This window comes from Equus quagga, chromosome 13 (assembly GCF_021613505.1).
Source record: "Equus quagga isolate Etosha38 chromosome 13, UCLA_HA_Equagga_1.0, whole genome shotgun sequence".
NCBI lineage: Eukaryota > Metazoa > Chordata > Mammalia > Perissodactyla > Equidae > Equus > Equus quagga.
The window spans coordinates 17,810,789-17,836,942 of NC_060279.1; the positions used below are offsets into that span (position 1 = coordinate 17,810,789).

Genomic DNA, 26,154 nt, shown 5'->3' on the forward strand with positions numbered 1-26,154 from the left:
ATTTCTACTGAGTGAGCTCTGGCCCACCAGCTGTGGGCTAGTAGGAAATGTGGGTCTGGCCGGGAGCGGGGGGAGAGGGTCCCTAGCCCATGGACTGTGTACATATGGTGACAACTGGTCTGCCCTTCCTTTGGGACTCTTTCTATAATCCAGGGAGACATGCCCATGGTGACAACCTAAGCTCTTCCATTCTCTACCACTTGAAGTAGTACAAGAAAAAAACTGTTACCTTGGGCTCTTCTTTTTCTTTCTGACCTAAATGGAGAAAGTAAGGAGTAAAACAAAAGAAGATGATGAATGAACACTCTTCACCAGCCCCTGCCACACACAGAATGAAACCTCTTAGCACAGGGCACCCAGCTTCTTACCCTTTAATCTCTGGGGTGATTACTAACTTTCATAAACTGTGGAGGATATCTCACCCTGGCGAAATGTGAAGGCCAAAACCCTGAACGCACAAATGAACCCAGCCTCTGCTTCTGGGGAGCAGGTAGGTAATTATCAGAGGACCACCATATCCTCCTCAACCCATAGGGTTAGCAGAGATCCCAAAGGTCAGTCAGGGCTCTGTAGCAATGGAAAGCAGGCAGTGCGAGATGAGCCAACAAGCCACAAGGAGAAATATCAGAGCCATTTATTTTAACTTTGTCCTTTATTTTTGTGTATGTTTTCTAATATACATAATATGTTAATATAGCAGGATGCATATAATTTATATAAAAGTATTCATAAAGATATTCACTACATGGGGGCGCACGATCAAAAAAACCCACTGATCTCAAACTCAGCTGATCATCAGAATCACTTGGGAAGTCTTTTCTAGAAATGCAGATTCCTAAGCCCAATTCCAGTCCTGAAAAATCAGAATCAAAGGTCTAGGAATCTACAGTCTAAAAGTCTTCCTAAATTAATATGTGATACTTGATGGGCCCCTAGATAGAAAAGATAAAAACAAAAAAGCTATCAAGGACATTTTGGGGGGGGAATTAGAGAAATTTGAATATGAAATATACATTCTATAATATTATATTAATGTTAAATGTCCTAGATATAACAATTGTATTGTGGTTATGCAGAAGAATGTCCTTGTTCTTAGGAGATACAGGCTGAGGCGTAGGGTGAAGTGTCATGAGTCTGGAACTTACTTTCAAGTGGCTGAGCCACTTGAAAAAGAATTTATAGAGAGAGAGGAACAGGGCAAATGCATGGTACAAAATGTTAACAATTGGTGAGTTTAGATGAAGGTATTCTGGTGTTTATTATACTATACTTTCGACTTTTCTGTAGGTTTGACATTTTTCAAAATAAAAATGAGGGTGGGGAACATCCCAAGTGATTCTGATGATCAGGTGGGCATGACAATCATCGATCTAGGATCTGGACAAACCACCTGTTCAATGCATCTCTACCAAGCCCTTATTCGGAATCTGCTTCAACTGCCTTAGTGAAAAGCCAATTACTTCCCAAGGCAGCCCTCTCCACACATCAGGAGACAGGAGAGCCTTTCTTCCCCTTGGTTCTTCATTCATCCCTGAGGGTCTGCACAGCAGTTTCTTTTCCAGATAGAGCCCCTCAGACATTTGAAAAGAGCCACTCCACCCGCTCTGAGGTAAACTTGTGCAATTACTTCAACCTCTCCTCATGGGACTTGGATTCACTACTTGACGACAGAGGGGTTTGGTGACTACTTGCGTTGGCACAGTCACCGGCCTCCAGAAATCAGCTACTTCACCCTAGTCCCATGAGTGTTCTGGAGCAGGTAGAGAGAAAGGGCATCTATTTTCTATGTTGTGGGTGGGTGGTGCAGGAGAGAGGGGGCTCTGGGGCTGCGTGGTCATAAGCTGAGTGGCATGCTGGGAGAAGAAACAGAAATTTCCTGGAAGGCTAGGAGAGCAACTCTCCATCAGGAAGCAGCCTGGAGCTCTCCTGCGCCCAGGCCTAGGATGTTGCTCCAGGGACACTAACCTGGTGTTGACTGGGGTCTCCCAGGAGCACCGGAACTGGGAGGAGCTGGAATATCGGACTCTGGGGAAGTTTCCTCCTGGAGGGGACAGGAAGAGACGGTGAGAACCTTCATGCAGACAGTACTTAGGCAAGGGTAGGAGTGGGGGGGCGGGGGGGGAGACTCTGCAGACCTCCATGGAAAGGAGCCAGATGCAAATGACTTCCTAAAAGTTGGAGTGGTGGTGACATTCAGGGGAGACTAAGGGAAGTGTTGGTTAAAAGGGGAGGCAGGGTTGGCCTGGTGAAAACAAATCACAGTAGAAATGAGAATCCTAAGCCACACCCAGAAGGCCCCTGCTGCCTAATCACCCCTTTCAGGCACGCTGGGACTCCAGTGGAGATGGGGTAGGCCCCTGAGCTCTTGTCTTAGCTCACCCTCTCACTCCACATCTTGCTCCTTCAAAGGAAAATTTCTACTTCTCATTTGTATGACATTTAAAACTTTTCAAGTCATCTAGATATAGTGACTGATCAGGGAGGGCCGAAACACAGAGGACAACTGGTTGCAGCCTAGAGAGAGACAGGTTCCACTGCCATCAGACATCAACATGTCTCCTCAAATCCAACAAAGACCTCTCAGCAGCGAAGGGCAGGCCTTTGAGGGGTGATGGAGGGGGTGGTAGCAGCTTCAGAAGCAGTGGCTGGTAAGCTCTCCTCTGATTCAGTGCTCTAAAGGAGACCTCAATTTTTCATGGTATTTCACCAGCCAACACATTGACTATTCTTCTTTGGAGTAAAGAATACACATCTGGGAAGACCTAACCTTCATATACTATAGGCTTTGGTCAAGTCACCCCGGTCCAGGAAGAATCATAGAGGTGGGTGGGCCCAATAGGTCCTGCTGATGCATCCACTCAGCACATCTGGGCTTTTCCTTCATCCCCAGGTTCAGCTCTGGACAGCTAGTGCCAACTTAAGGCAGGTCCGGGACTAGGGAATCTTTCTTCAGTGATTATGACAGTGCCTCTTTCATACTGCTCTTCTCCCCTCCGTGGAGAGATCTGTCTATGCGGGAGGGAAATGGGTCAGGCCTTGGTATTACATTACCTGCGACTGCTGTTGAGGATGGATCCACAGCTCAACTGGTTCAAGGTAGTTGCAGGGAACAAGCCCCTTCTGCAGTGCAACGTCACGGAATCAGAACGGGGAAAATAAAGATGTGCTCATCAGTACCCACACCATAGAACAGCCCAGAGACATGGGGGAGGGATGGGTGTACAGCCCAAAGGAAGTAGCTGGTCTGCAAATAGGGTAGCAGATACTGCTCCTCAGAAAACTCTGCCATCTGCATCTGCCATCTCCCGTGTCCAAAAACACCACCCCCTGGTCCTCTGAATACCTGCCCGTTGAACATGACGGTAGCCCAGTTATCATTGCCCTTCTTCAAGACAAAGACGATGTTCCCCGGCATGACCTGGAGCTCCTCTGGTGTCTTAGGCACAAACCCAAACAGCACACGGTGAGCTTCCCCTTCCAGAGCCCTGCAGGAGGTGGACACAAGATCCTGTCCTCTGTCTAGCCTGGACCGCCTCCCCTCCCATGGCACTAAGGGACAAGCACAGTGGACTTGGAGCCAGGAGACAAGCTCCAGCCTCCCTCTAACTCCACATCTAACTGCCTATGTGACCCTGAGCAGGGTGCTTGCCTGCCCAGGCCCCCAAGAGGACTAGGTAGGAAACTGCACACAAACGTGCCCCGTAACCATACGTGCAGTGGGTCAAAAATAAACAGAACAAAACAACACTAGACAACAAGGCCTCGCAATGCTTGCCCTCTCTTCCCTTCTGAGCAGGAAGGTCCCTGGGTGTGCTTGGTCAGCTCCCAAGTCTGAGCTGGGTTGGATCAGGTGCGTGTGGCAAAGGGACGGGTATAAGGTGGAAGAGAGGTGAGAGCCAGCTGGGTGCAGAAGGTGAATGGGGAGTAGGGAGGAGAAATCACTCAGAGCCAGCGTATCAGGCACATGGGGGAGAGGATGAGAAGCAGAGCCGGGCTGGGAGGAGGATGGGGGATGTGTAAAGAGGTGCCGAGCCTGCCTTGCCGCTGTTATGCAGTGTCATTTCCCCTTTACCACTTCCTCAAGACCGACAGCTCTTCAGGGTTCTGGGACGTCCCATTTGTGCCACTTTGGAATGTGTAACTGAGAGGCTGGCCTGGAGGCCCCCTGTCACGCTGACTTCCAGGCTGGCTCCCTCCACCCACTCTGGGCCTGCTGGTGGGTTCCCTGTCACGCTTCCCTTTGTTACTTTCCCTCAGCCCTTCTTTTTGTTTCCAAACCTCGTGTCTGTTTACGTAGGGGATACAGACTCCTCCAGCAGACAGACAGTTTAGGAATGAGCTAATCAGCCCCCTCATTTTTATAGTTGCTTTGGTACTTTCTTCACTGTTTTTAAACCTTCTTTATTAGGTGGGGCTTGCTTCCTTACTTAGAGGAAATTTGTCAGAAAGCTGTAGGTTATGCCATCCTTTGTTTCTCTTCTTACAGAAGAATGACTTCTTTCTCGAATCCTTCCTCTTTCTTCAAAAAACCTGTGCCCATAGGGACTGACAAACGCCCACACAGGAGAGGAGCCACCATTCTAGCTTCTCACTCTGCTCGCCTGACACCAGGGAGCTCCAGCTGCCCCTCCTCTGAGGGGCCTGCAGTAGGTTCGAAATGTCTCTCCAACCAGAGGCCAGTGCTCTGAACACAAGGGGCTGTGTTCATGGGACGCCGCTGGACTTCAGCAACAGTCCCTCATTATAGGAGTGACTGTGCATGTTGACCTGGGGACACAAGGACACCACGTAGATGTGGCCAGGCCCCCATGGTCAGTCCTACCACAGTCGAGACTCCCACCCCCACGCTGTCACTCCATTCTAACCTTGAAAGCAGAAGGAGCCCACACGCTAGGCTACATCACAGAAGGTTTAGACCCTGACCCCAGCTTCATCTTCTCAGCCGCTGTATGGCAGCAGTTCAGGCTTGGAGCTTGGATATTCCACGTATCGACCGAAATCTAACTCACCTGAAGCTCTCTGGGGTTTTGGGTCTGGGCGGAGGCTCAGCTGCCTATCGAACATTCAGGAGAAATGAAGAAGGGAAGAAGGGGGAGAGAGAACAGACTGTTAGTGGTAATTTGAGACTCCTTCCAGACCAGAAAATCAAAGAATGCATTGCTGGCTCCATCAGAACACAGCCTAGGGAGAGGGCGCAGTGCACCCTGACTAAACACTGGAAAATAACACCTCCCACCAGCTCCCTGGGTACAGGTTTCACCAGCACAGCAATCCATCTGGAGCCAGACCTGGTTTCTGGAGAAGTTTAGCTGTCACAGAGCAACATGGCGTCACAAGGGTGCTTTTGACCTTGAACTCCATCCCTTTCCTGGGACAGTTTCCAAAAGCTCTGTTCTATAATTAATGTCTGCTATATCACATGACACTTGTGGGTATTTAAAATCCACTCAAGATCCACTGACCAGGCAAGAATCTGCTTTCAATGTCTGTTCCCTGTTCTAGGCTGACCACCATGGAGTCTAGTCATCTGGGCTTCTTCCCCCTCTTGGAGTTCTCTGGCTGCTCTGAAGCCCCAGGGACCTCTGCAAGGCTTTATTTGACTTTATTGTGAAGAAGGAGATCAAAGAATCTCGAATCTCCTTCTAACCCCCTTTGTTCTTCTCACCCTCCAGAGCCCCAGCCTTGGTCTCATTCTAGGCCAGCAGTCATGGTTCTCACCTGACAGACCATCAGCACCGCTCTCGAAAGTGACCAGGTGTGTGCAGACTGGAGTGGAGGCGCCACACTCGGAAAACCCTCCCTCTGCTGGGGCTGACCCATGTCCTTGCTCATCATAGCTCTATTGCAACAGAGCTCGAATTTTCCTCAGCCTGTCTAACCCGCTCCCCTTCACAAGGAAGCTCTGCCTTTGCATTTCTAGACCCACTGTCATCCAGTCCACCTGGGACCATCTCTCTGAGCCCAGCTTGGGTGGAAAAATGGTTCACTCTGGGCATCCTGCCTGTGTTCCCAGGGGAATCCTCTGCCCCAGGCAGATGGATGGAGCCAGGAGAGCCCAGGGCCTCAGGCCCCAGGCCACATGGGAGTCCCCTACTAGCCCCTGTGTCCCAGAAGAGGCATTGTTAAAAAGTCTTCCATAGCTTGCGTTTCAATTTTCTGAGAGAATAGTCGAGGCTTCAGTAGAGACCATCAACAGAAGCTCTCTTAGAACTTAGAGAAGTGAAGACTGGAATTTGAGGGGAAGCAAGAGGGCTAGTCTCTGAGGACTAGAGGTTAAACCTAAAACTGCCTTCTTCCCTACCAGTCCTGGGCCCTGTGACTGAGGACGGTCAGGCAGATCCCTCGGCAGCATTGAGAGGTCAGTTGAAGGAGCCCTTAAAATGAGGCAGGTGGTGCGGCACCAATATCCTCCCCAGTTGGATGTTTCACAGAGAGCTCTGGAGACCTGGATCCATGGAGAACAGGACTGTCTCACCTGTGGCTGCAGAGGGGCAAACCCCGAGAAACTGTCTTGATCCACCACAGATGCCACGACCTGAAATCGAGGAAGGAGGGCGTGAGGGTTCTGCCGGCACTGTTTCTTCACCCTTCTGGGGTTTCCCCAAGATTCCCTCCTTTCTCACACCCTAGATCCATTCTCACTGACGTCTGGTTCCAGAAGTGGACAGTGGCTAAGGATTGGATGCTGACCCTCTGAGTTAGAAGTTCCAGCCACTGAAGAAACTAGTTCCCTCCCCACCCCCGCTACTCCAGCAGGCTCTCTCTGTATATTTTTTTTTCTGAATTTTTTATTCAGGTGAAGTTCACATAATATAAAATTAACTGTTTTTAAGTGAACAATGCAGTGATATTTAGTACAATCACAATGCTATGCAACCACCACCTCTATCTAGTTCCAAGACATCTTCATCACCCCAAAAGAAGACACCATACCCATTAAGCAGTTAGTCCACATGTCCCCTCCTCTTGGCACCTGGCAATCACTAGTTTGCTTTCTATTTTTGTACATTTACCTATTATAAATATTTCATACAAATGGAGTTATATAACATGTGGCTTTCTCATCTGGCTTCTTTCACACAGGGTGATGTTTTCAAAGTTGATCCATGTTTTAACTTGTATCGGTACTTCGTTCCTTTTTATGGCTGAGTAATATTCCATTGTCTGGCCATAACACATTTTGTTTATCCATTCACCAATTGATGGACAGTGGGGTGTTTCCACTAACCCAGGCTCTCTGGAACTCTCTTGAACTACTGTGCCACAACCAGCTATCTTGTCAGTAGGCAACTTCAGCCCTACTAATGTGTCAGAGTCAAGTGCAGTTTGGGAAGAGGACTATTGACTCATTTTGGATAATTTCTGAGAGAACTTGAGACCCAGATTCAGAAAGAGTCCAGTTTAAGAAGAAGTCTAGGGGCTGGCCTGGTGGCTCAGCGGTTAAGTTCGCATGTTCCGCTTTGGCAGCCCGGGGTTTGCCGGTTCAGATCCCACATATGGACATGGCACGGCTTGGCAAAGCCATGCTGTGGAGGCATCCCACATAAAAAAAAAAGTAGAGGAAGATGGGCACAGATGCTAGCTCAGGGACAGTCTTCCTCAGCAAAAAGAGGAGGATTGGCAGCAGTTAGCTCAGGGCTAATCTTCCTCAAAAAAAAAAAAAAAAAAGAAGTCTAATCATTGGCTGTGGAAGTGAGACTACAAGGAGCATTAAGCCAAGAGGATGCCATGTTGGTCCATTTCCCTAACAGGTTCTCTCCACATTAGTGCACCTTGTAGTCATTTTCTTTCCACTGGTTCAGACCCCAGGACTCAGCACCTGTGAGTAACCCTGGGGCTCTCACCCCGGGTCAGGTTGGAAGGGAGGAATGAGAGGAGCCTGGAGAAAATAAACTAGCAGCATTTGCTCACCTTTCAGCAAGACCTCCACACTGTAAACCATCTCTCGCTGTCAACCAGACCACAACCCCAGGTGGGTGCCCTGTTCCCAACAGTCCCTTTCCCCTTGCTCCACGTGGCCCAGGCCATGGGAGACTCAGGGGAAGCTGAGAGGTCCCACTTACCGTCGCCTTGCCCAGGTAATCCTTCTTGGCCAGCTGAGCCACCTGCTTCTCATTTGGTCGAAACAACCTGCCCACAGGGATCACCACCGGCTCGTACAGCTTCTGTTTCTATAACACAGAGAGCAGAATATTTCCTCACTTGTGAAATGGGGGTTACGATGCCTTACTTGCCTCCCTCACTGAACAGATGCAAGGATCCATCAAGATAATCTCACGACAGTATTTTTTCAAAATTTGTAAGGACTGAACGTGTTACTATTTCCAGGTATCCAAGGTAGGAACAGTTGGTTTCAATTTCATCTTATAATGAGAGGCTGTGTGGACGTCTGTCAGTGTTATTTGCCCAGCCCCCTCTTTTCCTGGGGAGGCACCCCTCTTCCTCTCTGTGTGGCCTGGGTGGGGCTGTCACTCACAGCACAGGAGGTACCACAACCACAAGGGTGGCCCAGGACCCAAGCAAGGCCCATGACAGTGCTCTCTTGGGATTGCTGTCTGCTTACATGGACAGACATACAAAGACTGACTTGAGCCCCCTTGTTCCTGGTGTTTTAAAAACCTTATTTAAAACTAGCGTCATCATCCCAAATGTGCTCAGACAAACAGGGGATAATTTTCACCATTCGTTCACATAACCAATACATTTTTGCTGAGAGCCCGTCATGTGCTTGGCACTGTGCCATGCTGCTGCGAGGACTCAGTGCTGAGCAAGCCGGCATAGCTTCCCCCTCACGTGCCCGGTTCCAGCCTCCAGCCTCCCGCGTCCCCTGTGCTGCCAAGGAACCCCACTCAGCGGGCGACGTGAGGCTGGGCTCTGCTGTCCCAAACTCTGGGCCTCGGCTTCTAGGCACTTCCAGATTCAAGACGGCACATGGAACTATACCCCAAGACCAGCGTTACCCAGAGCTCAGAGAAAGTCAAAGCACGACTTTCATGGTTTCTCAATCCATATGTCCACTGAAACAAATAAAAATCCGATGAAACCCTTTCCCCGGCCCATATCACCAGCACACTTACCCAGACACATTCCATGGCTTTGTCAATTTTGGAATGTCTGGGCTCCGACTTCATGCTCGAAGCCAATGCTAAATGTTCTTCAGCCTTTTTCCATTCCTCCTTCTTGGCATACATGAAAGCAATATTATATAACACCTAGAAAAGCACAGACCACAACATAAAACTTGCGGCTGCTCCAAATCTAAGAACCGAGGAACAGCTTGCATGTGTGCTCCTGGAGTGTCGCGTGCCGACATTTCTCCCTTTCCCAGCTGTCCTGGGAATATCTAAAATATAATACAATCCATCTTGCTACCCAGTTATGTCCAGCACAAGGATGGTATTAAGACAACAGCATGTAACGCATAAATCCAATATCGTGTGCATTCTTTCAACAACCAGGTCGGTCAGGAGAAGACAAGAACTATTGTGTTGTTTTAGTATCAAGAAGAGTGACGTGCTCAAGGACCCTTGAAGAGTTGTGAATAAAATACACATATGTGGCCTCCAAGACAAGCTCCTGCCACTGAGCCTAGGCTGAAAGACTGGACAAGGGTAGAGTGGCGAGAAAGAAAGTTCCAGATGCATTGTCCTGCACCAGCACCAACAGAACCCTGCCCAGAACACAGGAGGAACAAGACTGTGATATAGTCATATGGGCATGAGGAAAGCTCGTGGGCAAAAGTCCAGTGCACGTGGAGAGACTTGACACAAAGCCAGGGCGGCACTTCACCTGGAGGAAGGAAGTGGCACTTTCACCAATAGTCCTAATTTTCCAGGTCTTGAGTTGGGTGGTAGGTTCATGAGTGTTTGTTTTATTATTATACTTCACAACTTACACATAGAAGCAAATAATCGTTTGGTGCCTCAGCAAGATAAGAAAAACCACTTGACTAAATGAAGTAAAAAGGACTCTCAAGCAAAGATGAAAAAGCAACAGAGAGCAGAAGAAAATCAAGATGGCAACAAACAAAAAGGGTTCACTTTCCTTCCTTCCCTTTTTTTTTTTTTTTTTTGGCGAGGAAGATTGGCCCTGAGCTAATATCTATGCTGATCTTCCTCTATTTTGTATGTGGGAGGCTGCCACAGCATGGCTTGATGAGTGGTGTGTAGGTATGTGACCAGGATCCAAACCTGTGAACCCTGGATTGCCAAAGCAGAGCACACAAACTTAATTACCATGCCACCAGGCCGGCCTGCACTTTCCTTCTTTTTAACAACAGTGCAGCGGGTTCTGAGGGCTCCCTGCGCCATGTGTGAAGAATGAGCTGAACAGCCAGGAGTTGCTGCAAGATTTTCACAGCTGAAAGTTACATGCATCACAGCCGGAAGCCCTGGGTGCAGTGGGGCCTGTTGCCAGGGCCTCAGAGAGGGGATATTGAGGCCCAGCTAGAGAAGGGCACTGTTGGTCTTCCAAGCTGTAACACGCAGAGGCGGTACAGTGGAGGGGTGAACAGCACAGGTACCTCAGGGCTATTTTCTAGTATGTGGCCCCAGTTTCATTGTAAAATAGTGACAATAACGTTTCCTGCCTCTAGATGGTTGTAAGAAATCAATGAAATCATTCACACAAAGCACGGAGTTCAGTTGTGTGGTACATGGTGGGTGCTCAAACAATATTCATTACTATTATTACCATTATCTGCAGTACTATCTTAGGACTTGCTGGGAGGCTGAGCAAAAGAAGGGCATTCACCCCCGCCCCCGAGTCTCGCAGGCCTTCTCGGGGAAAGTAACAATGCCACACGGTTGGGGGGAAGATGACAGGGCTGAGTTTTGCAGACTGATGCCATCTGGAGATTCTTTGTGATTAGAATCACAAGGCTAAATCTATGAAAAACGTTGGGCTCCTGGAAATCAGTGCTGCCTGTTGGAGGCAGTATCATTGTCATTGTTGTCATCATCGTATCGTCATCATCATCATGATTGTTGATACCATTTACTGAGCACCTATTATGGGCCAGGCACTTTATCTGCATTATCTCTAAACCTCCCCACCACCATCTGAGTGAGGGGCCTCACTCCTGTGCTTCCATACTCCCTCTGTAGCACTTCTCTTACCCTAACCTTACCATCTCACCTTACACGTGACTGGGCTTCTGAGCACTGACACCTTGTCTTGTGGACCACTGGACCCCTATTGCCTGACACTAGCAGGCATTATCAATGTACGCAAAAACGAATGAATTGATTAATGAATGTGTATGAGATAAGAATTGAAACCTTCTTTACAGATAATGAGGAGCCTGAAGCTCAGAAATGACACATATCCTCCCTAGGATCATACAACTAAGTGTTGGGATGGGATTTGATTCCTATCTCTCTGATTCTGAAGTCCTTGCTTTTAGTGGTAGCCAGCTTCCAAGATGGCCCCCAGTGATTCTCACCTCCTGGTACTCACCCTCGTGTGTAGTTCCCTCCCACATCCAATAGAGCTGACATGAGCAGCCAATAGGATATTATGGAAATGAGGGGCTGTGACATTTGAGGCTAAGTTACAAAAGACATTGACACTCTGCATTACTTTCTCTTGGATTATTACTTTCTTCAGGGGAAGACAACTGATGTCATGACAAGACAGGCAGCCTTTTGGAGAGGTTCATGTGGCAAAGAACTGAGGCCTCAAGCCAACAAGCAACACTAACTTGCCAGACATGTAAGTTACCTCAGAAATAGATCCTCCAGCCCCAGTCAAGCTTTCAGATGATGGCAGCCCTGGCCAACGTCTTGACTGCAACCTCATGAGAGCCTCTGAGCCAGAACCACCTAGCTCAGCCACTCTTGGATTCCTGACCCCAGAAACTGTCAGATAATAAATGATATTGTTTTAAGCCACTATGTCTTAGGGTAATTTGGTGTCCAGCAATGGATAACTAATATATTTCTCCTCTATACCAGTCATCCACCCACACCATGATTTGGTTCAGGGCCTCATCCAGATAAAAGGAACAGTGTATCAAGGCAAGAATGGATGGGTGTGGGGATTGGTGTTTCCATGGAGTTAGTGGCTAGTGCTGGCTGATGGGGACCGGGACCAAGCCCAGAAGAGATCTGGACTCCTTCCAGCTGGGCCTGTTTCTGAGCTTTAACGAGCTGTTTCCTTCTGCATAAATGCTTGGCTGGCCCAGACTATCCCTGACCATGTGTGCAAGAAGAAAGGAGAACTCAAACTTCCTATTTGGGTCTCAGCCACCTTCTGTTAAGACCTTTTCCTACAACGGGTTTTATGACTTAGTGACTGAAAAAGCATGAGACTCTTTTCAAAAGATGGTGTGATTTCTCAGGGTTATCTCTGGTGGGAAGGGAGGGGTGGCATCATAAATAGGGAATTACTGAAGGGTCCCATGAGTCAGAAAGGCCTCCAACTCTCAAAGTCCAGCCTCACTTGTGGAGCGGCCCACACAGCCACTATTTCCTGCCCCTGTGTCATTTCAACTCCAACTGTGGGGGAAATACTCCTCCCACAGAATTCTGCTTTGATGTCTTTTTGGCATGATCTTTCTCTGGAGCTTCTTGGTTCCCCATGCCTTTAACCTACATAAGTGGTTCTCAATTGGAGGTGACTGGTAATGTCTAGAGATATTTCAGGTTGTCATACTGGGGGAGGGGGTGCTACTGGCATGAAGTAGGTAGAGGCCAGGGATGCTGCTAAACATCCAGTGATGCACAGGACAGCCCCTACAACAAAGAATTATCTGGTCTAACATATCAATAGTGCTATGGTGGAGAAACCCTACTCCAGAAGCTGGCCAAATGCCAGCCAATTCCCACTGCAAAGCCTCATTTCCCTAGACTGTGAGAAGTGAAGTAACTTGCTAGCCTGCTGCATGGCTGGAAGGGGACACACATCCCAAGGGACCTGGGCAGCTGTGGCCTCTATTATTAGCCTCCAGTGACCCTGGGAACATTCGGCTTCTCCTGCCTGAGAAACTAAAGCAATGGGACTTTTTTCATCAATTCTTCTAAATAAAGATCTACAATATTTACAGGGGTTTTAGTTTTTAAAGCCACTGGTGTATGTTTGGAGGATAGGACGGGAGTGGGGAGGGTTGGTTGAAAAAGTTCACAAACCTGCGAAGTCAAAGCCAGTCATGTTTCTCCCTTTTGGTAATACAGAAAATAAGTTGTCCTTCTGTGGAAACCTTTCCTAAATTTGTTCTTTAAGTTCTTTGAGCAAGAGGGGACAGACTTGTGCCAAATTATCCTCACTCTCTTTTTGGGTATCAATCAAGTACATGAGTCCGACCCATTAATCGCAAAGAGCATTGTCTGTAATTTGGGCACAGAACAAGGTTACAGTAGGCCCTGCATGGATAGTGAACCTACGATTTTGGATTTGTTAGTATAATGCTGTGCAAATAACTTGTCAATTTGAATTATGCAAATTATGAGGAACACTTTCACAGGCCAATGCAGTCGTGTCCAGCCTCCCTTCAGAGAGCTCAGCGAGCTCATTTCTACATCTCTTTGAGCCTCACATTAATAAAATGAGTGCCCTAAGGTAACTGAATACTCCACGATGATCCTGGAGTAATCACCTGAATCTTTTCTTAAGGGAAAATCTGAGTCCCAAGGCATAGGAGACGAAATACCTTTTCCAAGCTCGTGGAAGTGTCAACAGCTGACTGTGCATCTGAACCGCCAGCTGCCCCTCGGCCACTACCCACGACTCCGGCCCAGGCTGGGCCCTCTTTCCTTACCTCACAAGCAAACAGCTTGAACTGTAGCCCCAGGATCTTGTAGTCTATCAGCTGGTTCCCTCGAAGCTGAGTCAAGGCCTCTTTAAGGTCTTTAATAGCTGAATCATATCTGCAGGAGAGAGGGAGAAAATAAACCTCTCGAGGGCATGGAGGAATAAAGGCGGAATAAAATGTGTGCCTGCCTCCCTTTCCCCATCCCTCTCACTGGGACAAGAAGCCTTTCCAATCCCTTTTGACCTGCTCTAGTTTTTCACCGACCCTGAGCCCAGTATTGCATGGAACTCAATGGGAAGGTGCCCCCTGGGGTTGTGCATCCCAGAAACACTGAGTGCCCCACAGTCTCAGGTGGTGCCAGCTATTTTCTTCTCTGTTGACTACATACAGCTCCCACCTCTCTGACGACCGGCTTGTCACTTTCCAATGGTGCCCTCATTCTCCCCCAGGAGCTCCAAGCAGAGCCAGCACCTGCTGGCCCCTGTGTCTTGTGAGCTGATTCATTTCTCACTCCCCACCAGAAGGCCAGGCCAGCCTGACGCAGCTCTGAGGGGCCCCTTCCTACAACCACCGACATCACCTTCCTGCTCAGAGCCTTCTCCTCTGACTTCTTTGGAGTTCAACTTAGCTCTTGCTTTTGTGGCCTTCTTAGTCTCCCCTCCCCTCCCCTCACCTCACACACACTTTGGAAAAAAAAAAAAAAAAGAAGCCACCACTTAAGCCAGATGGCATTTCTAACAGTACTCCTGGCACTGCCCTTTCGCTTGTTGGATTGGCATTGTGCTGACTGGCTCAAGGTGCGTCAGGGCTGCTGTTGTGGGATTTGTGGCAGAGAACGGGGCTGACCTCATCAATAGTGCCCATGGGGGTGTGGGCAGGATGTGGACACACACTCCTGAGGAAGTTGCCCAGGGCTCCTTGGCCTGCCCCTGACCTCCACAGAGGCCCTGGTGGGAGGGAGCCATTGCCGGGCTGCAGGGGGTGAGAGCAGCAAAAATCAAGCTATCCCCCGGCCCCCGGCTCCCTGGCCTGGCAGGAACAAATTTGGCTGTCTGGTTGTGGCTCCCACCCAGGAAACTGAACTGAAAGTCCCTTGGCCACTGTCTGATCCAGAGTTGCCATGGGTGGTTTCTCTTGGAGGCAAGCCTGGAATTTGCACACAGGTTGGGGGGGACCCTCAAGAGGTGATGTGGTATAGTGAAGGCACCCCAGGACAGGGGCCAACAGACGGGGACCAGATCCACCAGCTCTGCCACCAGCTGGGAGGCCCTGACAAATTGATTCCTTGGCTTCAGGCTCCTTGTCAATAATATAAGGAGCATGTTGTGTACTAGGAGCATATTATATTCAAGGATCATATAATATGAGGAGCTTTCTAGTATGTCGTTCAGGATCTGACTTCTGGAGTCAAAACCACATGGACTTGAGTCCTGGCTCTGCCACTTACTATTTAGTGACAAAGGGGAAGTTATTTAACTTCTCTTTGGTTCCTCATCTTTAGAATTAGAGAATAATAATAGAACGTGCCTCACAGGACTGTTGTGAGAACAAATGAGAGGAAGCACTCAGGTGCTTACGATGGTGCCTGGCACACACGTAGTTCACTATTATTAATATTATATTATTTGTCCAGCTCTAAAACTCTGACAATGAAATTAATATACCAGTCGTTTATGACATGCTTCCTTAAAGCTCTATTCTGAATTAGGTATTGTCAGGAGATAAAAATACACGGTTCTAGAAGCTGGAACTCTGATCTCAGGAAAGCTTGAGCTGATGAGAAGGGTAGGGTGGCCAAGAGAGCCCTACGGAGTGTGTACCCAGGGTGGCTGGGGCAGAAGCTGGAATTCTGTCATCGTTTGGTTAGAAGTAACTCCCACAGCAGCAGTGGCTGTGGGAGTAAAGGGAGAAGACAGCCTGGGTTTGAAACAGGAGGATGGCTTTCTCCAACGAATCCTTGTTAATAAAGATGATTGTAAAACCTGTTAAAAGCATGCAGGCCATTCCTCAAGAAGCAAGAAGCATTTCAAGTCTTCTTGACTTGAAAAGGAAATTTCTAGATCCTTTGGGGCATTCCTGTGAAGGGGGAGACAGTACGCATCCCTGTTCCTTCTTTCTAAGCTGGAAGATTAGATTGAGGGACTGGTTTCGATTCACTGAGCCAAGAAGGAGGGGCTGGCAGAAACACAGGTGTCCTGTTCCATGGCTAGATACAACTTCGATTGTGTTGCACGGCCCCTTTGTGAGATAGCTGGAGGTCCTCTGGGGGTGCGCTTTAAGATTGTCAGCGTTAACCTACAAATGTGCCTTCCTCCAGCGAGCTGGCTCAGCAGATGTATTTCAGCTGTGAAGTAACACCACCTGTGTCTACCTGGTATTGTGTGAGCCCAACAAAATCCTGCTCATAGCTCTCCCGTCCATCAGGATGTCTAAAGATCTGGGCCCAGTGGGAGGGAGAGAGAAAGACCTGATAAATTATTCAAAGTGCTTGCTTTGTGTTAAAAACAGGGTGGGGATGCCCCTATTAAATGTCCATTTTTAAAAATATCTTTAAAAGCGTCGCCCTAACTGCCTCCCCAGGCCGCTCCTCAGCTCCCAACTTGTTTACCGGGAGCTGCCCCCCTGGGGCATCACTTTGACACACGGCTCTGTTTCCCCGCTGCACGCGGTCTGAATCAACTCAGTATGAAAATTCCAAAATAGCACTCAGCCCTGAGCGCTGGCGGCCATGCGGCGCAGCCCCTACCTCCCTCCAGCCCTTCCTCGGGGGTTCTGTTTGGTGCCATTTGGAACCCACAGCGTCCCCTAGGAGGCCAAGGTGCTGGAGCTTCCTGCAGGGTTCTGCTGGGCTGGGCGCCAGTACTTTCTTCACGCCCACATCCCCCTGACACCCCGCCAGAGCCTTGGCTGAGCTGGTCCCCAAGCCCCCGCTCCCCCCAGGCAGGGGGTCACCAGTGCAGCGGCAACCTTGCTGGGCCTTTTCACCAGCTCTGAGCGCAGAGGATTTACAATCCTCATTTTTGTCATACTCCCTGTAAAGATTTCTTAGTAACCACTGACGTTCCTGATCCTTCCGGTGCTAACTCCCCACGCGGTCTAGAATCCTGCTGCTCATACACTTGTATCCAGGATAATGGAGCAGTTTAGCAAGCCAAAGGAAGTCAAAATGTCAGACACCTCTATGACAGGGGCTGGGGGCCCTGCCCTTTCCAGTTCCAAAGACAGAAGAGAAAAGACCTCTCGGGGCCAGCTCCATCTAAAGGGTCTCGCTGTTACTCTCATGGCCCTCAGATTCATAAGGCCCAGGATCTGAAGCACAGCTTAGATCTCCCTTCCCCTTTCGGGTGACAAGGCTGAGATCTGAGAGGTGGGACCGTCTGCTCATAGTCATCGTTGAGGCACCATCTGCCTTCTCAGAAATGCACCCTAACTTTGTTCTGTGGAACTGTGTGATGACAGGAGAGCAACACAGGAAAGTGGGGCAAACAGAGAAAAAAACACCCATAACGTTATCACCCTAAAACAACCCGATTGTAATCTGAAGGATTTCCCAAACCACTCATTAAGAAGTAGTTTTTCTAGGTCCCCATGGCACTTATTTAAAAATATCTCTTATAGCACTTGCCCCAGTCTGCCTTATGTTATAGTTACTAGTGTTGTGACCTGTTCCCCCCTTTTGATTTATAAGTTCCTTAAAGTAAAGGCTATATTTTGCTTGCTTTCATTTAATTAATTCAATGAGCATTTATTAACTACTCTGCTAGATACTGAAATATAAGAGTGAATAAATAAAGATTTCTTCTCTTAAGAAACTCACAGAGTAGTGGAGGAGACAAATATACAGGCAAATATCTGTCACAGAGTAGACAGATGCTATAAAAGGAGGCAGAAAAGAGAATGGTTGCCGCCCTAGTGGTTGAGTGTGGCTGGGCAATCGCACAGACGAGTGAGTGGGCGGGCAGTGGCTGGACCACATGGGAACAGGCAAGGGAACTTGGTCTTTACCCTCTAGTAAGGGGAGCCACTGGAAGTTCTTAAGCAGATCCCATTTATTTTTTAAGAAGACCACTGTGGAATATGGGCGGAGAAGACAAGACTGATGGCTGGGATATCAGTTTGGAAGTGATTGCAATAGTCCTGGTGAAAACTGATGGTCCAAACCAGGGCAGTGCTGGTGGGGATGGAGAGACAGGGGTGGATTTCAGAGATGATTAAGAGGTCAACTTGACAGGGTTTAGGAAAAGAGACATTCTGAGTTGATCTCAAGTAGAGATTTAGCAGCTGGTTGGCTACAGATGGAGGTCAACACCATGGCAGAGAGTGGGAGCCCTAAGGGTTCATGTACTGATTTTCAGGGGACACTGAACCCCTTGAAATTGCACATAACAGTATGTAAGTGCAGGGGCCGGCCTGGTGGTACGGCGGTTAAGTGTGCGCGTTCTGCTTCTGCAGCCCGAGGTTCGCTGGTTCGGATCCCAGGTGCAGACATGGCACCGCTTGGCAAGCCATGCTGTGGTAGGCGTCCCACATAGAAAGTAGAGGAAGATGGGCATGGATGTTAGCTCAGGGCCAGTCTTCCTCAGGGAAAAGAGGAGGATTGGCAGCAGTTAGCTCAGGGCTAATCTTCCTCAAAAAAAAAAAAAAAATATATATATATATAAAAGGTAAGTGCTCGTGTGTGTTTTTCTGGGAAGATAGCCCATAAATTTTACCATTTAACAACCACTCTTATGGTGATAAAAGGGAAAAGTATCAAGAGCAGATCCTTGGGACAGGGGACACCAGTGCCTATGGATTGATCGAAAGAAAAGGAGGAAGCTCAGGGTGGAGAATAGTGCCTCATTTATATTATTTCCTCTAAAGGTAGTTTTGAATTAAAGATACCATTTGGAAGACTCCTCTCAGATTTAACGATTATCAATCACAGACTAATGGAATTCTGAATTCTGGGTCTTATTCCTAGATCTTTCTGACTCACTCAAAATCTGAGCCTTTCAGAGTCTGGCACTTCCGGGCATTTTCACGTAGAAATTTCTTCTGGGAGCCTTCCCTCTTCGCTAGTTGTCTCTCCTCATTATAGACTGTTAGAGCTAATTAAAGGATGGCCTTGGCCTGCCCCATGGCTGAGTGGTTGAGTTCCCGCGCTCTGCTTTGGCGGCCCAGGGTTTCGCCGGTTTGGATCCTCGGTGCGGACATCGCACCTCTCATCAGGCCACGTTGAAGCATGATCCCACATGCCACAACTAGAAGGACCCACAACTAAAAGTATACAACTATGTAGCAGGGAGCTTTGGGGAGAAAAAATAAAAATAAAATCTTTAAAAAAAAGGATGGCCTTAGAGTTTGTCTTTTGAGATTTAAGATCAACTACAGGATTTGCGCCCAGGCCTCCCTGCATATCCTATACATCTGGAGAATCTAGGGGATGAGAAGCAGAAGGATGTTAAGAAGGAAGACAGGCATGATGCCCCTGAAAGATAAACGCCTGCTATCTTCTCTGGATCCCAGGCTGTCTATCCCCAGATTGCCTCTGTGTCTAAGGGGATTTTTGGGGGGGAGGGGGAGACTTCACTTCTGCTCGTCCTCATTCTCAGAATTGACTGTATCTACATCTTGGAAGTCCTCTGAGCGGCTTGTAGTTGCCCCTAGCAACAGCTGAGCACAGCACCTTTGATCTTAAACCCTAGGACCAAAGTCTTTCGAAGTTGCACAGGATCAGAGCCCAGCCACCTCCCCAATGCCTGGACGTTCTCTGCAGCCTCCCCTCTGCCCCGCCAACGCCCTGCCTCACCTGCTGCTTGCACGTGTGCGTGTGCACACACACACACAGACACAAACACACACACTGCACACCATGCTCCAACCATTTCTGCAAGTTCTTCATTAGCCTGAGCCAAATTCTTCTTCCCTAGAACTTGTGCACACTAATGTAAGAATTTCTACAAAGGGCCAGTTTGCCATCCCCTAAAATATTTTAAACTGATGCTCAGAAGGTTTTTCCTTGTTATTTGCTATTGGGGTATTCGGGGCAGGGGAATGGAAATTGACATTAACTTGCATTTTCTATTGATGTTTTTACTAATTATTTTGTATTGACTGTGAACACATAAAAAAAAATACAGATAGGCTGATAGAAAAAAAGGGAAATCCGTACAGTTTCACCACCCAGAAAGAACTGCTGACAACGTTTTGGTCTATGGCTTTCCAGACTATTCTGGGAACCAGAAATGGAATTATGTTATACATACAGTTTTGAAATCTGGTTTTAAATTTAACATCTACTGTGAACTTTTTTCTGTATTAATACATACGCTACTTATTTATCTGCGTTAATATGGTCTTATACATAGAATGTTAGCAGTTCATATTCTCGTTTTGGTGTCTGAATTAGATTTCACTGCAAGAACGAAGCAAGGGTTTCCCATGGTTTCGGGATAATCTTCGTTGTGCGACAGCTCAATCCCTCCTGGTAGCAGACCACCATGGGTATTCCCTTGATGGCCAAAATATTTGCAACCAGGACCTCCCAGGCTACGACCCATCAGGGACGATTGTGGGGTACCACACCAGCTGAACACCAGGTTGTAGTGTTACATAGGCTCATTGTGAGCTGTGACACAGCTAGGTTACAACCAGTCACAGGCCTGCCTTCCCTCCCCAGCGAGGGCTTCTGCCTCGTGCTAATTATTGCACAACTGCCCCAAGAAGGTCCAGTCACGTTTCCCTACAGAGGCTGGAGGATACCTCTCAAACGCCAAGTCTAGCAGCACCGAGACCCCCTCTGGGTTTCTCTGCATAATTCCCCAGCTTGTACTACACTGGACCGCTTACTTCTCTATCCGGTAGTAGAGCATCCCCCGTTGGAAGTAGGCCACCGCCAAGTGCTTGTCTCGGTTAATGCTTGCAGCGAAGGCCTGCGGAGAGAAGGGCCCTTAGGTGGCTGAGGAGCCAGGTGGTGGTGAGGTGTGAGATGAGCCAGAGGGTGAGGCTAGAAGGGACCTGAGAACGGTTGGTGTCTTGAAGGTCAGAAGGCCAGGGTGAGAATGCCCTGTGTTGTCACTTCCTAATGGCGTGGCAGGAGGCGATTTCTGTAATCTCCTTGAACTTTATTTTTCTCCTCTGTAAAATGGGGATATTAATATCTGCCTTTCAAGATTACTGACAGGATTAAAATAATACATAAATGTAGTTAAATATGAAAATAGCAAAATGTTATATACATTATTATTATGTTTGTTTGTTATATAAATTCATTATATAAATATTATACAATTAAAATAATAACAACTAAGAATGCACATAAAATGCCAGGAGCAAGGACTCATGCAGGAAACCAAGGAAAGGCAGAGAGAGGGAGAAGGCCAGCAGCAGCAGAACGCCAGGAGAAATCCAGAGCAGTGGGAGGAAGGCGCGGGAGTGAGCAGCTGAGGGTGCTCCAGGGGCGACGCAGCCTCACTGCTGCCAAGGAGCATCCCCGTTTCATCCCGGCACCATCCCTGCACTCGGACTAGCTGCCCTGCATTGTCAACCTCTTCTCCCCGACAATGTGCACTTCCGTGCGCTTCGTCTCCAGTAGCCCTTGGAATCAGTGGTGCTCAGAGTCAGCCCCTCGGCAGGCCCCTGAGAAAAGGTGGGGGCCGCTGTCCTCTCTCCAGCCCAACAGCGGGGGCCCTCGGCGCTCCTGTCGGCCCACCCTGGACCTGAGGTGGACTTGTCAGGCTGTGCAGGCATTCCAAGAGGCTTCTCTCCTCCCTCTTCTTGGCTCCCCAGCTGGTCACAGTAAGGATGGCTGTGGGAGGAACTGGCTCTTTGAGGGTGCTGGGGAGTCAGTTATCTGTCCATACCTTCTTGCAAAGACTGGCAGTAAAAGGTAAAAATAAGAACTAGCATTTACATAGTGGTGTGAAGTTACACAGCACTTTCACAGTTGGTGTCTCACTTAATCCTCATGATGTTTAACCTCTCAAGAAACTGAGACCAGAAGTCTACATGACTTGCTGAAGCCGGAAGATCCAGAGAAACGCAGAGCTGGGATTTGATCCCAGATCTTCTGCTTCCAAACTCCATATCCTTTCTGCTTACCAGGACCAATCCAAAAGTGATTATTGATACACTCAACCCCATACTTGGGAATATGAGAGAGAAAAAATATTTGAAAAAGATGCTAAGACATCCCACACCATGCCCTTGGCAGACATCATCAAACAATCACAGTATGACTTCCTCTGCTAGCCTCAGAATCCTTAAAAGAGTGTGCCACATCACTGATCAGAATTGTCACTTGAGATGCAACCTATTTTTCTTAAGTGACTCCTCTTAGTCTCTTGTGCAGGCAAAGCTCACATGAGATATTCTTGGAAAGCCAAAAGAGGTGCTTTAAAATCAGGTGCAAAGCAACGAGATGGAGATCTTGTTGTCAGCAGTTCAAAGAAGGAAACACAATGAGGGGAGTCTTCATAAAGGTATTAAAGCGTGATTCCAGAATGATTTGAATGCATCGGTGAAGAAAGGAGAGCATAACCCACAGCTTGTGGTTCCCAGCCTCGCTCCCCAGTAGAACCGCCTGGGGAGCTTTCAACACCTATGGCTGTCCAGGTCCCTCCCCGGGCCAATTATATCAGGATGTCTAGGGGTGGGGCCTGGGCAGCTTCTGTTCTTTTAAAGCTCTTGTTCTTTTAAAGCTTTTGTTCTTTCTAAGGAGCAGCCAGCGCTGGGAACCACTTACTACAAAGGCCCCTCCACTCACCTTCTCTGCCTCCAGCATGTTTTCCAGGATTGTGTGTATGCAGCCGATGTTAAAGCAAATCCTGGAGTGAGGATCCTGGATGGCGATGAAGGCATCCAGGGCTCCCTTCCAGTCTTTCTTGTCGGCTGCTAGCACCCCTTCATTCCAGAGGCTGATGGCCTCAGCCAGGGACATGGTCAGATGCAAACCAGGAGGCGGTGAGTGCTGCCAGGAGACCGGGAGAGGACCAGCAGGTGTCTCCCCGAGTAGGGCTGCCCTCAGGCCTTCCTTTCCTGGCCTGGTGCTCAAATGGGGTGCAGCCTCTCTTAAGACAACTTCTCAATGTTGCAAAGACATCCGGAAATGTCCCCACTTTTCAGCAACTAACGCCTAAGCCTGCCATGAGAGAAAGGGAAAGAGAGAGAGAGGGCAAGTGGGGGGTGGAGCCTGTAGGAGGGAGGAAGTACTTAAGATACTGCCTGGGATAGCTCAGTTCCCCAAAATGCTTCTGCTCTGTCACGCAGCTGGTCCTCTGTGTCCTCCACCTCTGCAGCAGCTTCCGGTCAGAGCAAACTCGGCAGGTCAGGGCAGGTCCCCGGGCCTGGATTTCCACACTCTCCTTAAATGACAGTGTTGGGTGAGAGAAGAGTACTCTTCAGTCTTAAACGAATTCCTTGCTCACTTTCTCATCACCTCATCCACAGTCTTGATGTGTTTGTTTTTTTATCTTGAGCTCAAATCAGCAATTAACACCTTTCTGAGGTAGGATGGTCTTGGGTGCCCATCTGAGTCTGAGATAATATTATGAAGGCTTAGGAATCTCAAAGGGGACCAATTTCCTGCAAATGCCAAAATCAGGAGACAGATACGACAGTGAATTATAACTTCTCCATCCTTCTTTGAACAACTGAAGAGACGAGGGGTCCCACCGGTGACTGATGTGTTTACCAGTCTCCAAAAATACAGATTTAAGATTCCTTTCCTTGCTGCCCTGGAAAAGTGAAAATCAGTAAAACCTCCTTGAGGAATAATTGGGAGTAGAGGGTATGACCAGTTTCACTTACTAAAATCCTGACTTCTGTTAATATTACGTAAAATGCATGTTTATGAGGGTCAAATACTTTAGATGCCAACTCTTGCTTTGTAGCAAATGGAAGAACTCACCAGTTATCACCAAGCTTCTCCCAAGAGCCTGAAAAGAAAACTTAAAAATGTATATTCCAGGGGCTGGCCTGGTGGCGCAGCAGTCAAGTTAGCACATTCCGCTTTGGTAGGTGTCCCACATAGAAAGTAGAGGAAGGTGGGCACGGATGTTAGCTCAGGGCCAGGCTTCCTCAGGGAAAAGGGGAGGATTGGCAGCAGTTAGTTCAGGGCTAATCTTCCTCAAAAAAAAAAAAAAATTGTACATTCCATTGGGCTTGTAGGATTGAGGAGTGAGAACTGAGAAGACTTGTGTCTTTGCAGATTGTTCCCTGTGTGTGGGAGGACTCCCCACCTCACTTCTTTGCCTGGCAAACTCCTACTCATCCTTCAAGGTCCACTTAAATGTCACCACCTCTCTGAAATCTAGCCCCAAAGTCCAGGTAGCAGAGAGAATTTTTTCCTCCTTTGTACTACCTCTTCCCAAACATTTACTTATATTTGTTGCAGTTTATCTCTTCATCTGCTCAACTTTCAGACCCCTTGAGAGCTCGAGCCATGCCTTTTCATTCTAGGATCCCTAGCACCAGTACTCAATAAATGATGAGGGGCTGTATTCCAAAAAGGAATCAGAAATCACTGGCCAGTGACCTGCAGTGGCAGTGACGGCAGGAAGGGATAACGCTAGTCTATCCAGTGAATAAATAATCATAGCTCCATTAGCACATTGATTATTCCTAAGGAAACTAAGTGGTTTTGTAGCTAAGCTAGACTTTATTGAAACGTTTTTGGCCCCCTTTTTTTTTTTTCCAAAGATTTTATTTTTTCCTTTTTCTCCCCAAAGCCCCCCGGTACATAGTTGTGTATTCTTTGCTGTGGGTTCCTCTAGTTGTGGCATGTGGGACGCTGCCTCAGCGTGGTCTGACGAGCAGTGCCATGTCCGCGCCCAGGATTCGAACCAACGAAACACTGGGCCGCCTGCAGCGGAGCGTGCGAACTCAACCACTCGGCCACGGGGCCAGCCCCTGGCCCCCTTTTTATTTGATTATCCTAGCCTGCCAGAAAGAACTCTCGGTAAGCTGACCCCCGTGACTTTTCTAGCCTTGTTTTCCAGAAGGCCCCTTCACAGAGCCCTACAAATGCTGCTGCTCCTTCCTCTCCTTCTAGGCTCAGAAGCTAGTTCCTCACGCTGGCTCCTCTCCCTGTGCTGCCCTTCCCAGGTCTGCATCTTCTGACCCACCTTGCAGAGCCTTCAAACCTTCCCACCTTGCACACCTTCCTTCAGAAGCCCCCCTGAAGTCAGCCCCCCCCCCCCCCCCCCCCCCCCCCCCCAACCCCCCCCGACGCCCCCCCCCCCCCCCCCCACAAGTCCCCAAACCCATGATCTGACCTTCTTCTGAACTCCCACGGGGCACTTAATCTCTCTCCACCAAGGCAGAGTTATGCATGCACATGTGTCTTAGCCCCTCGAGCACACTGTATACCTCAGGAGGAACTCCTGGGACTGCCCCATCCTTGTGTCCCCCAGAGCACTAACAATGCCATCCATCCCTTTCTCTCTATCGCTCTTGTCGCCAAGCCACCATCAGCTCATGGATGAATATATAGTCTCCTAATATCTTCTTGCCCTTCCATCCATACCCCACACAGCAGCCAGACTGAGCTTTTTTTTTCTTTTTTGAGGAAGATTAGCTCTGATCTCACATCTGCCACTAATCCTCCTCTTTTTGCTGAGGAAGACCGGTCCTGAGCTAACACCCGTGCCCATCTTCCTCTACTGTATGTGGGATGCCTGCCACAGCATGTGGGGTGCCATGTCCACACCCAGGATCTGAACCGCTGAACCCCGGGCCACTGAGAAGCGGAACGTGCGAACTTAACCACTACGCCACTGGGCTGGCCCCCAGACTGAGCTTTTAAAAGCACAAGTCAGATCACATCTCGGCCCTGTCTTAAAACCCTCAGTACCTTTGCACTTCTCTTAGGATGTAATCCAAACTCTTTCCCCTGCTGCCGGAAGGACCCTGCCTGCTGCCCCTTGCTCGTTCCATGCCTCTCCCTCCCAGTGCCCCGCTGCCCTGGGCTCCTCAGCCTGGAATGCTCTTCCCCCAACCCTCTGCCTGGCTGGCTCCTACTCATCTTTCACTTCCTCTGAATAGCTTTTCTTGACCTATGACCTCACTAGGATCACCCTGCTGTCTCTCTCCCAGCCCACAGTTCTCTCTGGTCACAGTGTTTGCCACAATTTCTAACCGTATATCATCTGTGAGTCTGTTTCTGTCCCCCAGTGCAGAGACGGCCATTACTACTGTGGTTAATTGCAGCAGTCATGGATACCGCTAGCAGATGGCCTTTTGAGCCACCCTTCCCTCCCCTTCCTCTTTTTGGTAGAACCCCAGTTCTGCTCGGATCTCCATTCTTCTGAGGCCATGTGCTTCAGGGGAGATAAGCCCCCAACATTGCCTCAGAGAGTGGGTTTCTGACTGGTTTAGGCAGAAGCATGAGGTATAATTCTGCTGAGAAAGTCTGCTGAGGATTT

General features: G+C 48.6%; 1 protein-coding gene across 1 annotated transcript in view; it reads right to left on the minus strand.

The window, feature by feature from the left end:
• NCF2 (neutrophil cytosolic factor 2) overlaps nucleotides 1-22,869 on the minus strand; it is a 30,215-nt gene extending 7,346 nt beyond the window's left edge. Inside the window, exons 1-11 of the mRNA XM_046680431.1 lie at nucleotides 22,497-22,869; nucleotides 20,582-20,664; nucleotides 13,757-13,865; nucleotides 9,078-9,212; nucleotides 8,064-8,171; nucleotides 6,476-6,535; nucleotides 5,010-5,053; nucleotides 3,344-3,485; nucleotides 3,052-3,120; nucleotides 1,966-2,041; nucleotides 230-255 (exon numbers count right to left, since the gene is read on the minus strand). Of these exons, the coding sequence (XP_046536387.1) occupies nucleotides 230-255; nucleotides 1,966-2,041; nucleotides 3,052-3,120; nucleotides 3,344-3,485; nucleotides 5,010-5,053; nucleotides 6,476-6,535; nucleotides 8,064-8,171; nucleotides 9,078-9,212; nucleotides 13,757-13,865; nucleotides 20,582-20,664; nucleotides 22,497-22,670 (1,026 nt within the window). The 5' untranslated portion in view covers nucleotides 22,671-22,869. The remainder of the gene's footprint in view (nucleotides 1-229; nucleotides 256-1,965; nucleotides 2,042-3,051; nucleotides 3,121-3,343; nucleotides 3,486-5,009; nucleotides 5,054-6,475; nucleotides 6,536-8,063; nucleotides 8,172-9,077; nucleotides 9,213-13,756; nucleotides 13,866-20,581; nucleotides 20,665-22,496) is intronic.
• Between the last annotated feature and the right edge of the window lie 3,285 nt (nucleotides 22,870-26,154).